Here is a 19,025-nt window from a genome sequence, read left to right on the forward strand (position 1 = left end):
CAAAATCCTTTTCTAATTTAATTGAGTGCAGCTTCATTTAGTTTGCAAATTACTATCGATTAAAAGGAAGAAGCAATGATTATCTAGATTTAAATGTCGGTGTCCGTTGGCGTATCACATAAGCCTCGTTGCGAATAAATATTTCATCAGCTACTGTGCGCGCGCGCATCCGAACGATGCACTTAACTTAAGTGCACCGTTACTTGGCGTATAAAAGAAAAGGCAAACTCGCGTAGTATTGTACATTGCGGTCGCGCGCGCAAAGTTTTGCCTCCGAAGCGCGCTGACCGAGTGATTCGCTGAGACAAAGAAAATGTATATTTCACGAGATTGAAAAGACAGGGGAAGGGGGGGGGGGGAGGCGTCTCGAGATGTGTAATTTAAAGGATCAAGCTTCTATTTGACACCTTCTTCTCGTCGGGCGAGATAATCATGCGCTCAAGAAGTTGTTCACTTTTTCTGAAAGCCTAGCCTGCGCCGAGCATATTGTCTCGGCGTTCTCTTCCTCGTTCCCTTTATGTATCTAGAAGCCCGATGTAGGATTTGCGAGCCCCTTTCGCCTGTGTGCGTTTCAGACTGTTGCTCAGCGAAATGCGCTCGCTCGTTTCCGCTGTAATTAATTCGGCCAAAGTCGAGGATTTCGGGTGGACTGCGCATTCAACTTGGAGCTTGATGAGCTTTTGCCCATTCCGCGACCGGACTCTCGATTATTTTTACACGTCAGTTTGATTTGCATTACGCGAGGAAAAATTATCTCTCTCTGTCTCGCATGAGTTACATTTAATATTAACCATCACGTGAAAGGATTACTCAAAATTTTTAAATTGAAATTGAAATTACACGTGACAAACTCTAATCAATTATTGGCATCATTTTCGCAAAATAAATTGCAGATTGTCTTTACTCACCTTATAACTCGCTCGATCTTTAACACGCGACAATGATACATGGTATCAATGGGAGAACGACGAACTTTTTCGCGCTCTTTTGCAGCTCTTCGAAACGACTTTTGCTCGATGCTGGCAGTTGTTTCAAAAGAAATGAAAAATAAAGAAAAGGAAAAGCAGCCAGGTTCTAGCATCGTATCACATCATCTCGACGGCAAAGTTATTTTCTCTCCTCGTTGTCTAGGGAAAGCTTGCGTGCAATCTGGCGAAAAGCAAAAGTGTGAAAGTTGGATTCCGCAATAGAGGGTGATTTCAACGATGTTATGAATAAGGCATACGTGTTGCGTATTCCTCTTCAGCGTATATTGCATTAATATATTCAACGATAGTGAACGCGAGAGAAGAAAATTAATTGCGATCGCTTTTTCAAATTTCAAAACAGCCTAAATCCTTCGAATATACTTAGAAACAATGCCGTAGTTCTAATTTTACATGCAGTTCTTGTATGTCTGGAGTTCGCTGACCTGTGATAATACGAAATATGCTTTGTTGTAGATAACATTTTTAGAAGCTCGTATAACGAAAGCTCGCAGTTCAACATATGATTTTTTTTCAACGAGGAAGACTTATTTCATCTTTTAATAAAAAAATGAAGGCTGATATAAAAGCATTCATTCTCTAGATAAAAAAGTTTCAATACGATCAAAACTTCAAGAACGCGACGGATTATCCACGCAGATTTAATCTCATAAATCACTCGCGCTTCTTCTTTTTTCTTTTTTTCTAGAAAGGTCGCGCAACTTTATATTTAGTATACTAGCAAATGCGTCCTCAAGAAAACATTTGTTCGTCAGAACTAAAACATTCGTGAATTAATTAAAGCGACGGACGTGTTGACGCTGGAAAGTAGCCTAGATCCCTCAGTCAACTTTTAGCTGGTAAATTAGCTTCATCTCAAATTCAGAAAGCCCTCACAAATTAAAACCGCGTCCTCTGTCAGGACAACGTCTAGCCTGTGATACTTTGTCTCTACAACTACATTCAATTCATGATTTGTTCTGTTATAATAAAAAATAGAGAGGATAACTTACATTTTTTTTTTATTTTCTATCGTCCCGCAGAATTAAATTTTTATTCGTTTTAAACTTTTGCACGAAATTCAAAACATAAACGTGTGAATGTGAGTGTGGATCATACTCATATGAATAGTGTTTGACAAATTTAATGTTTATTTCAACCATAAATCCGTAAGTCATATTAAAATCCTTAGTTCCTATTCAAAATAATTTCTACACTCTACAGCACAATGCAAGACAGTGCCCAAGATAAAGAATAGCCTACAGAGTAACGTAGGAGGAGCAGAAATAGAAGTAGGATAGTCAAGTAAAATGAATGGATAATCGTGTGCTCGAGGAAATTTGATGGAGCGATTATAAAGTTTTCCCTTGCCTTTACAATAAGCTACGAGAAAATAGAGATTCATCAGCAGCGCTAGTTTTGTCGTATTGTAAGTCAAGTAGTTCAACTAAAACCAGGCTAAGGTGAAATCTTTAAGGAAACAACTTAAACAACTGAAAAAGAAAATTTCTTTTTCCCGTTACTTAATCTGTTCAACACACTGGAAAATCTTCTCACACCCTTGGCTACAGTATCCACGAAAGCGAGCGAAAGCATCAACAAAAGAGCAAACAAGCAGAAACTTATACCTATATATAGAGTTAAAGCTAACAGCCGGAAGTACAGCTGAGAGGGAGGCCGGCTACTTACTCGGGTCGAAGTCCGGCGCGACTGCTCTCTATGTGCCGACAGTTGGAACTGGAAATGAGGAGAGAAACGAGGAAATGACGTGTAAAGGGAACGAAGAGAGACCAAAAAAAATGGATGGAGCCTCTTGCGACAGAAAAAGAACGAGATTTTCCTTTTCAACGATTTAAAAAAGAACAATGGTCTCAAAGGAGAGAAAAGTCTCGAGAATCCATAACTTCGCCCACAGATGCTCGTGACTCGCGCTCATCGACGATGATGTAGCATATGCATCTGCTCGTCATCCGATGCGCGAGAACTAGGTCGGCACCCTCTGCGCTCGAGCTAGTAGTTTTTTCGAAAAGAGTTCGCGAGATAGTATAGTGAGTATCGATCGCCGTTGCGCAGAGACGACGGATTGGAAATAACTTGTTGCCTAACACATTTTATCTCGGGGAAGAATCACGTGAAAATGTCATTAACTGGATTCATCGATAGCAAAAAAGTTTCTTTCATCCAAGTCTATAACGCTTAGCCAAAGTTTGAACTTCAACGACCACAAATTACGAAGTTACATCAAACTACAACGTTTACGACTTACTTTGGGATAGGAGGGAAGGGACGGGGGGATTGGTTCATTGTACTTATAAATGCAGAATCGATTCTTGATAATTTAAGGATGCAAAGTTGGAACGGCAACACACTAGACATGCACGCGACCTACTTCTGGTTGTTGAACTTTCCAGAAGGGTTTATATCGCTATTTCGTGAGAGTACGAGTTTAAACTTCTTCTCTTTCGCGAAAATGAAACACAGGATCGGCCTACATGTAAAGAAATTTACTGGAGAGGAAGTGAGAGACCAAAAATGCCCTGCCGCTTTTTTCTACTTCGCGCTGCTACTATACAACGCAAGAGGACAAGATGTATGCTTGTTTTGTGAATTACTAGGCTAGAGGTCAGACTCTTAGATGCTTCTGAATAAGATCAAGTATTTCTTGAGGTTGTAATACAATTGGAGTTGTAGAATTTATCATCTTTATTGTTACGTGGTTAGATACACGTATTTGTAATTCTATTATTTTTAATTTTCCAACAAAAAATATTATGAACATTCCATATTCATTGCAACATCTGTTTGCTTTCCCAATACGCATATCTCAACAAACTCTCCATGTATAAGCAATTAGGCTCGCAAGATATTCGAGTACCCTAGAAATTCGTTCAAAAAAAATTGTTCACAAACGACGCACTTTTAACGTCAATTAAAAAAAAAAACAAGAAGGAAGATACAACCACATTGGAAGAGACTCAATTACGTGGATATACCTCTCTGCTCGTCAAATCCCACCAGCGCGCTTTATTTTTTCTGCCCCTTTCAGTTCAGTTCAGCGCAACAGCAAGCAAAGCTTCACAATCTCCTATGGGAAATGAAAGAGTTTATACTCTAAGGATTCTCTTTTCTCAACCAACAAGAAGAAGAAATTTTTAGTATTACTATTTTTGATTTTCTTCTCGCGTCTAATGGGACGCGATCGGATTATTGAAGCAATCTCTACGATTAGAGAACTTTTTCGGAATTATTCTTCTTTTAATCTGGTCCGATTAACTTTCCTAACAACACCGCCAGGAACAGAAAGAATTTTTTTCAAGATGAGGACGGAAATCCTTTAAAACTTCTGTAGAGGATGATTTACTGGTTCGTCAAGTGACTCTAGAAAATTGATATTTAATACTGTAGCTTTGCTGGTTTTGAAACTAGGCCAAACTGATCAATAGATTGAGTGGATAAATCCTAATTTGCAGTCTATTAAGCGTGTGAGAGGGGTAGTATAATACGATTTATCGTGCAGATTTATATGATACCGGCAGCGCGAATCACATAAACTGTAACACGAGTAGCACTCACAGGTTATTCATGACCTGGGTCACGCGAATCCCTCTTTTGAATGCCGATCTGTGTCTTCTAGAAGAGCGTTGATGTACAACGAATATACCATTACCGAAATTAACTTTTTGTATCGTTGAGAGACTTATTTTCGTGTTTCAGTCTAATATTCCTACGGCTGGGACATGCATTTTTAATATTCAGGCAGTTGTGAAACCGACATTTTAAAGGATGTTTTTCTATATGGCGCTTTTGGTATTTAAGAGATTTTATAATAATTTTAGAAAGAAGATAAATAAGTAATCCCACTGATGACTGAGTCATCGAATTATTTAAAAAATAATTCGAAGATGCAGCTACTAAAATCACGCTCTTTACTGCTCATATATTTTTAATGTAAACTTTTCCTGCAATTTCTAGTACAATTTTATTAGTAGGTCTCAAATTATAACGGAATATATTTTTTATCTAGTTTCAAAGGTCAAAGAATGACTAAAATATGACTAATACTGATTATTAAGTCGTGTGATAATTACGTTTTAAAAAAAAATAGCGGCAATAAGTGCTATCTTTTTGTTCCGCTCGGCGGAAGCCTAGGAGTGAACAAAAAAGTATATAAGTTACACAGCAATGCAATACATTTAATATAGTAGATATTAAAGAGAATTTGATTGTTTTACAATAACAGAAATACTGTACACAAACACAATAGTAAAAAATCCCATTCACATACATTTTTCATGGAAAAGGCATTACGCCGTCGTCGAGAGCCCACAAACTTTTATACTCTCACGCTTTCTAATTATTTTCAGGTTACCTTAGTTATATAAAAAAAGTTATATGAAAATCGAAAATCTCTATTCGGAAGAAAATTGAGTTCCCACAGACCCCGCTAAAAGCTCTATACCATTGTATTATTTTTCTTATCGATTTTGATAAGAAAGCTGTAATGTATTTTACAACATTGGGTTGGGTTCTATAGAAAAGAAAAATATATTACATTTTGTATTGTATTAATTAGTGTTTATAGTATATCATTATAACGATAAAAAATTTTCTGATAAGCAAATAGATTTTTTTCGTCCCCATTTCCTCAGTTCTGAAGGGTATATAACGTGAATGCGTCAATCTTATTCTAGTTCGATTTTACCGCAGAGTTAATGCACAAGTTACACCAAGATGAAGCTTTTTCTTCTTTTTCTTTTTATTGTTATCACGGTGATTGTGAATAGTAAGTGTTATAAAATTTAATCCATTTTAAAAAGTAACTTGTATTTCAATTTTTGCAAGTAATATACAAATAAATGAGTAAAATAACTGATTTCAATTAATGAAAATACATCGAACGTTTTGACAACAGAAAAGTCGATTTTATCCATACTCATTTTCAATTGGAATATGTTTGAAAAACTTTAAATTAATTTCAGTATTGATAAGATTGAACATAAATAAAAACTGATAAAAATTATGAATGAATTATTACATTAAAGATAGTGGAAAAATAGTTTTCCAACGAAAAAAATATTAGAAAGAATAATATATTTGGATTTTTTCTACTGTAAAATTTAATTATGAAAATAAAATAATTTTTTTTAATTAAAGACCCTTTTCACAAAAAACGAACAGATGGTATATTTATTTTTGCCAGTTAATATATTACCGTTGTATTTTTCTAGGTTATGCAATTTGTCATAAAGATGCTTGTAATAGACGTTGTGTTGATCATGGTGGCGGCAAATGTACACAAGTCAGTGCTCATCTGAAATGCCGCTGTAAAGTTAATCTGAATAGATGATTTTTATAAAGTTAATGTCGTTTTCTAAAAGTACATTATTTGGATGTTTGCACATTTATATAGTTGTATGAAAATGCATTAAAACCATACGTAAAAAAACAGGTTAAATTAGTTCGTATTCAAAATATTAAAGTAATTCATGGAGACTATTTTAGTTATATTGCAATAAGCATAGAATATAACATTTTTATAATACCGAATTGTAGAAATAAAACATATAGATTATAGTTTTAGGCTAAGAATAAATCATTTAAGTTCGAATGAATTTGGTGATTTCACTAAAAATGAATTCTTCCGTGTCTGTTAGTTCCAAGATTTAATCAACTTAATGAGAAATAGGTTTTTGCGATTTAACATAGCATTTTTATTCAATATATCTAAGATCTTTTAATATTTAAAAAATTGCATTGAGAACAATATAAATAGTAATCGAAATATAAGAATTAATTACTCAAAGACAACTAAGTTATTTGCAGTTGATGAACCTGATTTTCTTTTATAAAGAAAAAAAGCTCGACTCGCTATACGCTATATCATTTGATGGCTTAGAATCACTGAGCGATCTATAGGCAATTGGCTAGTATTGATGAATAATCGAATAATAATGATTACTCCAAGAGTTCATCTTAAATGGACATGATAACGAAACAGCTGGCGTTTTATTTAATCACTAGATGCCAATTTCATAACTAAAATAATTAAAAATAGATGTTTTAATTGTAGGAAGATCGAAAAAAGCTCTCAATAATCATTCGACTTTAATTATTCCATAATAGTCCTCCACAAACATTGATTAAGCTACTTTTTCAACGACAAGATCAAATCAATCAAGATGAATAACGGAATTCGAACGCTACGCTGCCTTTTTCCATTTTTTTTTATTTCGCTCATAGTAGATTTGTATTATCGGAAATCTTCCATCGGCGCAGGAGGTCACTTCCACGTAATTAAATATTTTTTCTCAGGTGACCATCGATGTGCGTGCATTTGCATATAAATATCAGCACATCGATCCACTTCTTGTCTATTTGAACACAGATGTAGACTTATTTTTATCGTGTGCTAAATTAGAATTTTTTTATGAATTATGGTGGTTGCTACTCACCTTGAATCTTCCTTTTTATTTTTAATTAGTAAAATTTTATTTTAGTAGGACGGAAGATATATTTATTGAAATAAACGTTTTTTGAAAAAAAGTATTCGTGTATTGCAAATCAATTATTTCTAAAAGTCAAGGTGAGAGGAATGACAATTTTCGAGTGGAAATTGCTAGTAACGAGTTTAGCAGCGAATTAACTAGTTACAGTGAGTAAGAGAGAAGTGCAGGGAAGAGGAATGCAGCGTCAGATGGCCTCGAAAAATTATGACCTCTAGCATTCGATTTGTAGTTCGCTAGTCTTACGTCTCGTTTCCGGTTATCGGCTTTCCATTTCAAATTTGCCATCGAGGGATTTCCAAGTTAAGATGGGTAAGGGAAAATACAGACGAAAAAGTTTCAATTTCAATATATTCGTTTCTTGTTGACGTGAGCAGTAAAAAATCGAAATAATTTACATTATGCATATTTTTTGAGAAAGTTATGAATATCAAAATGTTCCTATCAGATATTTTACATGAAAAGATCAACTCGTTATTATATTATAGGAAAAAGAGATATTTCTATTGATCGGCAACATTTCACCAAACTTTTGTATGAAAAATTGCATTATAAATTAAAAAAAAATCTTCACATCGTAAATGTAAACTTTTTTCTATAAAAATATCCGTAATATTTTCAAAACTGCTTTTTTTACGACTTACTGGGGAGTATCATCAGCGTATCTTATCATAAATCAAGCATTAAAAAAAAAAGAAGCTTCAAGTTGTCGCGTGATCGTAAAAGATGAAAAAAAGCTCGGCGAGAGAAAAACGCCGGTGACCCATAAAAATATCAATTCCGTAGACGAGATAAAATAACGTTAGACTAGCGCAAACTTTACCTCGCTCTTGCGCGCGAAGAAGAAAAAGACATTTTCTATATGCGATTCCCACGCGTTCCTTACCAATCCCGGAAGCGACATTCCTTTTGCATGGTATTTTCTTCATCGCAAAAATTGCAAGCTTACAACCTTAATATCGTAACCATGCTCATCGCGTAATATTTGCTTACATTGTCGACGGAGAGAGAACGAAAAAACATGAACCCATGCCAAATGACATAAGGGATGAGGAAGCGAAAAGAATAATTAGAATACAAAGGGCTGTGACTGAATAATGATGTGCACAAAAGGGGATAACAATGACACGTACGGGTATAGTTTTTTTTTCTCTAGTTGGTTTTGATGTTCGACACACTCATTTACGTTTTCGCGACAACCCGAGAATAAAGTAAAACGAGACGTTTTCTATCGATCTGAAGATAATAAATTAATGTATTCTGACATTCGTATGTTTACTTCCGAGATATTTGAGTACGAAGATATTTTAATTAACAGGCAAAAATTCACGATAAATCACGAGATTTTGGCAAAAGAAACGTTTAATATGTATAGATATTCGAACGATTTCTATTAATATCGAAAAAAAAGAGACAAAAATATAAAATCGCATCGTAAAAAGTGAAGAAAGGGAGTAGGCGACAGATTTTTAAAGATTTGCCTTCATATTAGCTCACCTACTATAGATGCTTTGTAACATTTAATGATGGAAGTACAATTGCCGTTGTTAACACTGGCGCATTACTTCACTACGTCTCTTTCTTTTCTTTTTGGTTCTTTTAGATGTTTTTGGACTTTAAGAAGCTTATTGAATTATCCTGTCTGAAAATTGAATGTGTGTATGCGAAATTCTCTTTCATGCGATAGCAGATGAAAACTTCGAAAGTATATAATTGAGTGATCTGTTTGAGTTTAGGGAAAACACGCGATTATTCACTATGAAGTCTGATGGCTGCGCAAGGACTCGCAAGAACATTATAAGAGGGATTTTGTGAGTATATTTTGCCTGATAGCTTTAATCGATAAAGCGTTACTTTACTCGTTATAACTTGAAACTTTTTCCCTAAACGAGCTCTCTTTGTCCCATTGAAGTATGAAATAACAAGTTTCCGATTCGATATTTTACAATGTAAAAGAAACGCCACCAAACAATAAAGCAGAAAAATAGAGAAACCAACTTGTAAACGTACAATTCTATTTTTGAAAAATTGTTTCACATCTAACAAGAAAAACAAAGAATGGCAAATAAAATACGTTCCGTCTCAGTTTAGATATTTATCAGAACAGCGCTGTAGCGCTAGCAATTACAAGCCATTGCTCTTCGTTAAGTATTCAAGAGGTGACAAACAGTCGTCGACCTCCCTTTCTCGCAGGGGCAACCCTACAAAACTTTCTGCTCTCTCTTATCCGTCTCGCGTGCTGTATAGATTTTCCGATCACGTGATGTAGCTAACTCAATTAAAGATACCCTAGAGAACGAGAGGGTGCTATCGGTATATACTTTGAGTCATCTCCCGACGACAAAACCTTCTCTTTTTATTTTCCCTGATTTTGATTTGTGAACGAGAGGAGTCCAAGGATAACTGAGCAACGATCGAATGTCGAGGAGAGTATTAGAGAGCTTCAATATTGCAAAAGCAATGCTGTTTGATCATCAATTATGAATTTCGCTTCGATTATTAGAGTTTAATTGTAATCTACTTTGAACGCGATCTTCTCGGTTGAATAATAATGGTATTGGATATTGATGTGATTACATTTCTGCAGCTTGAATTCAACTATTCAACGAACAGAAGCTTTATTCGCCAAGGAACTCTGCACCGAACAAAGAAGACATCAACATACAGTTCACTTTCAAAACAGCAACTGGCTGCCAAGAAACTTGTGCCTGCCAAATCGATAACAGCCCCTCATCCCGTCGTAAAATTTTGAAGGCACCCTTTCTGCCCCCAAATTAGAAGCCACTTTATCCTGAATACTCCGCTGATTACCTCCACGTTTAACCCCCTGCCAATGAAAAAAAGAAACTTGCGAAACGCACACACTCATACACCGACCGTCTGTCACGTTTCGGAAAGTATCTCGAGTGTGAAATCACTTCGATATACGACGTGATATGGTCCTCTATATCTACGATTTGTACATCGCAGATGGACTATTAAGTGCATTTCCCTTTCAACTGTAATTAATTGCTCAAGGATGGAAACGTGCTATTGCACAACGAAGTTTACGAGTAGTGGCACGACGACAATGTCGCTACTTGTTTGATAATTCATTGTTGCTTTGACGCAGATAGTTTTAATGAGTGGACTATCTTGTTTGATTGATAATTTTTTAGATGAATATAATACTATGCGTCCACGTGTATTCATCGAGTTACCCAGCTAATTAATGCAACTTAAATGAATAGTCAGTCAATATCGAAACCAATACAAGCTTGAAGGGATTGAAACCGGCAGTTCAGAGCTTAAATTGCATAATACCGTTCGTAAGACTGTGTTAAATTGACGCACTGTTAAGTCCAATGTACCATCACAGATAACACTGTAGCTTATGCAAGTGCAATACCACATAGTTTGCAATTCGACCATCCTCTATATAACCAACGTTTGTCACGTTACACGCAGATTCAAATGCTATTGAACTTGGTCATAAAACAACGTTGCAGGGGTTTTGCAATTACTTTTATGGTTATAATAATAATTGTTTGTAGTTGAATTCATATTTTTTCACGTCTGAAAATCCTGAACATCTCGCAATTACATATAATTTTCTAAACTTGACAGAGTTAAAAAGTTTTCAAGTTTTGAAGAATTCAAGAATTCTTCAAGTCATCCTGAAACAAAAGAAGCAGATAACAGGAAGTTTCTAAGTATGCTGTCTGAAAAGTTTGACCGAGAGATAATTTCCGCAAGGATAACGAAAGATAACCCAAGCCATAGCTTTTGTAATAGGCATACCGAAACAATGACAAGTGAGTAATCAAGACTTATCAAAGGACTCACAGTGATAAATTAGTAATATGAGGGAACTATATAACTTATAAAATATAATCATGTTCATGGTCCCATTTTCAACCTTTGACAAGAATTATATTAAATATTTTAGTCTCAATCTTCAATCACTGCACTCAAGAAGCTGCTTTGACCCCCTCCTTTTTCCATTCAATATGTAGTTCAAGAATAGCCGATATCCTAATACCCCTTACGTGAGGTTTCTCTGTTACATTTTCTTTTTCTTTGCCTTGTCGTACTTGAAATATGAGGTCGAAGCTTTGAGTCTACGGATCGCTTGGCCTTATTTTGCAGCTTTGGTTTCGTAACTTCGTAATTTGGCAAAAAATTAAAAAAATGGAAAAGTATTGAATGCGGCAAAATAAGGATATCATCCGAAGCAAAAAGTGTTTTCTCGATAAATTTTCGACTTTCCTAGCAATTGTAATTGTTTTTTGTGAAGTTTGCACGCCCAGTCGAATATTGTGTACGACGAGTTTTCGCTATGAGAAGACGTCTGCCGTAAAGTAACAAGATCATCAATCATCTAAACTTCCTGCCCCCGCCATGTACTCGCACAATCTATTAATTACGAGATTTCATTATTTATGACCTTCACGGAAAATTGAAATATTGTGTATATATGCGTGTTCCCTCTGCGCGCGTTTCAACATGGCTATCAATCAATAATGAAAGAAGATTCTTGAGCTTTCCTATCAGTTTAAATTGATTTGTTAACTCACAATCAGTTCGAGATAGAGCAATCGAATGTGATTAAATATCGGGTGTCTAAGCAGTGCAATTTACGTAAGTAAAAATGATAAAAGTGGGGTGTGTACTGCGTTAGCTGGATTAATCGAATCAAACAACATCGAATCTCATCAATTAACAAAAAATTGAAACAACAATAAATTTCCAAAAGCCACACCCATCGTCAACTTATCAACTGTACAATCACCCTCGTGCAAGACAATCCTCCACGGCAGAGAGCATCGCACGTGCACATGCTTCAAATTTCCCATGCAGCAGTGAAACTTACACACGCGAACACAAGCGCCCCTTGAAAGTTTAACGCCTAATTAAAACATAACAGAGGAGGATAAATCCACAGGCATCTCTCATGTATCGTATAGCAAGCAAGGTTTAATTAGTCATGCGCGCTCGCGCCCCCACGAGCGATCGGCGAACCTTTTAGGAAACTGGAATCGATCGCGTGCATAAGTATTACGTCTGCGGCTGTTTAAACTCCCTCTCGCTTTGAGCTTGAAAGGTGAATGACTCGTCATGCTGTACTTTTCTTCCTTGTTGGTGGAGATGGGAGCTAAGAAGATAGTTTTGCTTCAGGGGCAGAGATGAAGAAGAAGACGTTCAATATTAAGCTATTTATGCGCGCGGCGAGCGCAGACGATTTTGTTTGCTGTGTCAATGTTTGCTTTAATGGTCACTACCGTGATGAGAGAGCGACTATGCTTTTCTAAAGAGCGACTTGATGTCTCGCAAGTTTATCACTTACTTGATTGGGCTGTCGAAATCATTTAGAATGTTTGGCTGGATACTCACCTGGAATAGAAAGGAAAAGTTATCAATAGTAAAGTGTCATGAACGAAGTATATTTATCAATTAACGTTATTTATACAAAAACGTTTAAATATGTTTGTTACGCAGTTGCTAAATTCATTACGTGGCGACATTGAATAATTCGTTATGAATAGAATCTCTAAATTTAAAGAAGATACATCCAAATGAATTGCTAATAGTCCTCTTATAACACAGAGAATCTGACAAAGTGAAGCCAGTTTATTCGTGATCTGATTCGCTGAAAAATAGTCACGTGATCAGTGTTGTGTACGCTTGTGAAAGATTACTGCAGATTTTCGTAAACGATTAAGTTTTCGAAAAGTGTATTAGTATAGTTGTCGTGAATTTAATATGAATCGATTACTTTAATCATATTAACCTCAAAATAATGTTCGACTGATACCTTGGTAAAGAAATTAATTGAATTTTGCTCTATGTAAAAGTTTAACTTTAAATTTTTTAATTTTATTGATAAAATTTTCAAATCATGAGTATCAACGTAACTGCTACCAATAAATAATATCGTCGGCTGTAATCTCATATCAAATCAAAGGAATATTTAATATATATTGGATTTTCGAATTTTCAATTTAGCCAATAAAAGTTTTGATCTATATTCGTGCATTAAAATGAATCCAAAACAAAACAAAAGAGCAAGCTCAGCGCGCTAAACATCACTGATCATCATAAAATACTAACGAGCCATTTTTCGAAAACTATAAAAGTAAAATATCACTTGCTGAAAATTGTGCATTTAAAATTTAAATCTTATCCTCATTAAACAGTTTGAAGGTGTATCATAAATGAATTCATTTGCTGTCAGTTTCGCATCCATTTATGCAAAATGATTAAGCAGTCAGTCATGTGACTTCGCCTACGAGAAAGTTGAACATCAGCTTGACAAGTGAAAATTCTCCAAAAGTAAAAGTAAGTACACAGTATAACTACACCAACAAAAAATAAAAAAACTTATACGCCCGTCAATCGAAGAAGTGTAAGGTTGTGGATCGATACTATCGTAATTTGTTTTATGGCAGCAACTACGACGAGCAACTAATGCAAATGTCAATATTAAACGGCGTCTGCGCGGATGCATAATGCGTTCATCTATTGGGATATGCATCCGCGAAATCTATACCATATGCCACAATTACGTGTAAATACGAAACAAGAAAGTTGAAAAGCTACTACTTGCTGTCTTGGAATAGAAATCTCGCGAGAGTTTTGGTAAAATGGCGATATTCGAAGTTTAGAGTGTTTTACGGGACGCTGTTATAGGTTGGAGTGCATTTTGAGTGATTGTATCAAACAATGCGAATGACAGGGTAAAGTCCTCATCTCTCTAGAATTGCGTTGTAATATTGCTGCTTGGGAGCTCTTGAATTAATTGTCTGTCATTATCAGCCGGCTTATTACATTCGTTAATGAAGTAGATTGTGAAGAGGGTTCTTAAAATGAATAAAATTTTGTCAAATCTGATGTTAGTTTATTATGTTAATATTAATTAGATGTATGTAAAAAAATGATTTTTATTCTGTTTCAAATAATTATTTTATTGTATTTTCTCTTAAACAAAACATACTATCAAATTCTCTCGTATTTAAATATCTTTTTCTTATGGCGAACGTTAGCACGTTATAATATCCGTACGCAATCAATGAACTAACTATTGCCGTCTAAACAGCCATATAAACACGCGTAGTTTCAACTAAACACACACAGTCGGTCGAACAATATTTGCCATCCATAATTCGGACAGTGTAGCAACGCGAACATTTGGTATCAGCAAAACGAATAGCATTGCGTCATCGAATGGAAGACCAAACGTTCACAAATTTTAAAAAACTCGAAGTGTATAGCAAAGAGTTTGAAGTTACGGTAGTCGGATGGTATATAAAAGGGAGTGTTGATCCCCCATCGTTCAGTTTCTCTCGCACCCCCACTTTGCAAATCCACTTGGATTTCTCTCGCTCCACCCTTCATGCTTCTGCATATATAACACTCAGACTTGTGCTCCTATCGCTGTACATATTCTTTTCTACGTCTCGCCACTAAAGCTGAAACTTCAAGATGTATTTGGTTGCTCGAGGCTGCATGGATTAAATTTCGTGGAAAACTGAGAGAATCACGTGTATGATAAAAAATAAAAATGAGTTGGCGTTTATGCTGACTTTGAGATGCTTGGTGAAAAAGTGTAAGATTAATATTTGTTTACCAGTTACTGACTAGTTACTGAAATGCTGATAGTTCCTTATCAGATAACAGTAAACAAATTATTTTCAAACTAAGATAAATAAATCCTATTAGCAGGATAAAATATACTTCTACCGAGGAACATTTGAACTTTAATTAACTGACATGATTTCAAGGCGTCATCTATTCATTTATATCATTAAAAAAAGAATGACAAAAATTTTCTATACGTGGAAAAAGAAACCTACAGATTCTTTTACAAAAACAAAAAATATCAATCAAGAGTTTTATACAACCTCACATAGTTTGATAAATATTCGTCCTTTAGCAACAATTCAAAGCTTTTACTAAGAAATATACGTATTACATTGCTAAGTACTTTCTCGTATAGTAGGCTACAATTCATGACACCCCCGGCGGGGTTGCACAAGAAGGGCAGCTAGAGCGCACTGGTATTAAACGAAGGGTGCTGCCTAACAGAATTAAAGAGAATGGAGACAACCTGAGAAGCAGAGGAAATAGTAAGTATAGAGATGCAAATATATTGTATAAGTGGCGCTGCGATGAACGGCTCTTTGTTTTACTCTCGTTTGCATGTATGTACGTTTAGTATGTATCAGATATTGGAATAAAAAATATGATGCATTACTAGAAGTAAATATTGCAATTTTGTATAAAAAATAATTTGACGATTTACGTAAAAGATACTAATTCTTAATTAATCGTTTGAAAGTTTCTGGTGTTGTAAAAGTTGGAGTGATCTAAAGACTTGCATAAAGAATGGGAGGATATTAACATATAGACAACATATTAACCGCAATGAAATTTTTGTATTTTTAATAGCTTAATTTTTATCATTATTCATTTTTACCCGCAGACGATACATTAACCGACTAATGGAACATCCAAATCGACTGGCGAAGAATATAATGCACACAACTCCAAGAGTTTCAAGATTCAAGAAATACAAAGCACCATTTAATCAAATTTGAAGTAAATTTCGTAAAATAAAAGTTAATTCATTTTTTTTAGTACAGATCAAGGAAAAGTACCATCATATAATAGATTTAAAATCACAATGTATTGGTATTCATGTTTATAATACAATTTACCGATTGTCGTCAGACATATTGTAAGTATGCTTGAAGAAATAAAAAAAATCATTTTTAAGATATGAAAACTGTTGAATATAATTTATCAACAATCAAAAATCGCCATTAACTTTTAGCGAATATGAATACCTGCCATTAATTAATAAAAACAATCTATTTCACTATTGTATATCAATAGATAATTGTTACATAAATTTAAGTTAAGAATTACTAGAGCTTTTAGGTATTTGTGAAATATATGATGTAAAATCATATGTTGTATCATTTGTGAAAATTAAGAAGTGAATGTTCTGAAATTGCGAAAATTTAAACAGACTTGTCAATTACAAGTTTGGTGAAACATTAAAAGAATATTCTTTATTTGTGACTCACCGTTCGCTTTCGGTATAAAATATAAAATAACATACTCTATTCTGTAATCCTCAAATTGATAATGAAAGATATAATATTGGTATTTCTAAATTATCTAGCACTACACGTCATTCTGCAATTGAAACATTTAACGAACTAAGTATGATTAATATACAAATAAAAAATTCCCATGTAAAAGTATATAGAAAATAGATGTTATATTAAACAATTTGAATTATAAGCTTTATAAATTAGTTTTAAATGACTGAGCTTCCTCACAGAAGAATTCCGTTAATCCAATATCCAAAGGTGAAAAAGTTGGCTAGTTGAAATTAAACTTAAGACATTTTTTAGTTTATAAATTCGAAATTTATTCGATAATAATTTATAAAAACTAAACCATCAAGCGGCAATAATGGAACTGAAGTGATTTTCTTGTGAAATTTATCATATTGAGTCAATATTTTCATTGGGAAATTGAATACCGCCATATAAAAGAAAGCTATCACTTTAATTAGATTTTTTTTAATTTAGTTAATCTATTGAATGAGACGCGCGATATCCTAAAGTCAATTAGCAGAAATGTGCAGTTGCAATTCGAGAAGCATATCTATTTCTGAGCTTGCCATTGACGCAGTACATCTCGACTCGTCGAATATAAACTTGAAAAGGAAATCCAAAAAGGCTGATAGGAACAAATGGTCTTTTCAAATCAAGCGCCAGAGCTTCCACTTGAATTTCACCCGATTGCGGCTGTATAAGTCTGTACTCTCGTTAGAGCTATAGACTAGAGGAATTATATCTCTTTTTCAGCCGTTTGACCCAGTGAACTTTAATCTGCAAAATAAAAAAAGAAAATAGTTCCTACTTTTTTTTGTTGCAAAGTTACGTTGCTAATTATTTCGAGTAATCTGTGCCGTATATCGTACGTACCCTACTTCAACTGATACCGTAGCTATTGTATAAAGCCAATTAGAGTTGAAACTTATTAATTCAGAGTTGAGACTACAGGATATCTAGTGCATTTTATTCTGGCTGTAAAACTTCTCGATCAAAAGATTTGAAACTTTGCTTCGTCAACTGTACGTAATTCAGAAAATAAATATTGTACTCGATCATTGTAAGCTGATAATATATTAGCCTACTGTATTCAAGTACAAAATTATTTTACACATAACCATTAAAGATGAGAAGATAAAATTTGATATAATTCAATTTAAAAAAAAATTATTATTATCAGACACACGTACATCACATAGTTTTATTTCACACTTATTTCACATTACATCATATCGTACATCGTAGTTTCTTGATTGCTACAATCTTTCCACCAACGGATATAATCGTAAAATCCTCGTGCTACCATAAATTACCAAGTTTGCCCCAATTTCAACAAAACTGAGAAAGTCTACGGTCGGGAAACAACAAGCGAGCAGCAGTAGCGCCACATAACCACGTACATAACACTGTCGTGCTGGGAATCAACATTCGGCACAGTTTCGCACTAGTGAGAGAAGCACGCATTCAAGGTGCTTTGTAAAGTTATCGTTACCACGGAATTTTCGATGCCCTGTCTCACATTTTTTTCCTGTCTGTCTGTTGTATCTTTATATGGCTTTTCGCGTTGTGCATGCTAGGCTGTGACGGATGGTGTAAATATTTTCACGGTTTATCGCTGTGCCTTGTGTTTCGGGAGGTTAAGAATAATCCAATTTTACGACTAAACCCGTAAAATTTTTCATGAATCGTGCCGTACATTTCGAGATTGTGTAAGTCTTTTGAAATGTTGCAAAAAAGAAATTATCCTTCTGATTTATGAAAGTGTTTGCCCATATCATACGGAAATAACAGAAATAAACGAGCGTATGTTTAGCATGCGTGAAATGAGGTAGAATCTTGGAAATTGCATTTTCGTACCAGGCATGAATCACTTTGAGCGCGTACGCTTGACCGTTTGCATCAGGACGTCCATACCTAGTCGGTTAACAGTCTCGACGAGCTGTGCGCGCGTTCGAATTATTTATAGAAAAGCACCAGGCCTGACTATTAAAAGCTTCTTGTTGACACGAATTTTTCTGTTCGAGTGGTGCAGAATAGCTTTCCGCGCACTAAAAGCTTTTCAGCTAATTCAACGCTTGGACAAAGGCAAATTACCGATAATCTATAATATTAATTCAGCTTCGGCAATTTCAAAATTATTAAATTTTCATCTTAAAATTTTGTTCGTCACATCCGACGACCTAAAAAGACAGCCGTCAGTTATGTTTGGAATAACGCAATCATTAACGTTCTTATTTACAAGGCAGTCCATACTGCGAGGGTCCATTTGCACTCTCATTAAGCTAGTCAAGCTGCAACGATGTTACGTTGCGCACTCCAACAAAACACGCACTTGTACTCTGAGTTGTTAAAGTTAATGCGCGAAAAATAAAGCGAGAGGATTCAGCTAACAACGAAATTATATTTTACGAATAAAATTGTTTTGTTGACATCATATTTAGTGCAGTCTT

The 19,025-nt window shown here is 34.8% G+C and overlaps 1 protein-coding gene across 9 annotated transcripts in view; it reads right to left on the bottom strand.

The window, feature by feature from the left end:
* LOC131668423 (diacylglycerol lipase-alpha) overlaps positions 1–19,025 on the bottom strand; it is a 72,703-nt gene that overhangs the window by 31,984 nt on the left and 21,694 nt on the right. The window contains exon 3 of one of the 9 annotated variants that reach the window (XM_058942566.1): positions 17,879–17,913. The exons of the other annotated variants lie outside the window; for them this stretch is intronic. Coding sequence (XP_058798549.1) covers positions 17,879–17,913 — 35 coding nt within the window. The remainder of the gene's footprint in view (positions 1–17,878; positions 17,914–19,025) is intronic. 9 annotated transcript variants of the gene reach the window in all.

This window comes from Phymastichus coffea, unplaced genomic scaffold (assembly GCF_024137745.1).
Source record: "Phymastichus coffea isolate CEN01 unplaced genomic scaffold, Cenicafe_Pcof_1.1 PCOF00077, whole genome shotgun sequence".
NCBI lineage: Eukaryota > Metazoa > Arthropoda > Insecta > Hymenoptera > Eulophidae > Phymastichus > Phymastichus coffea.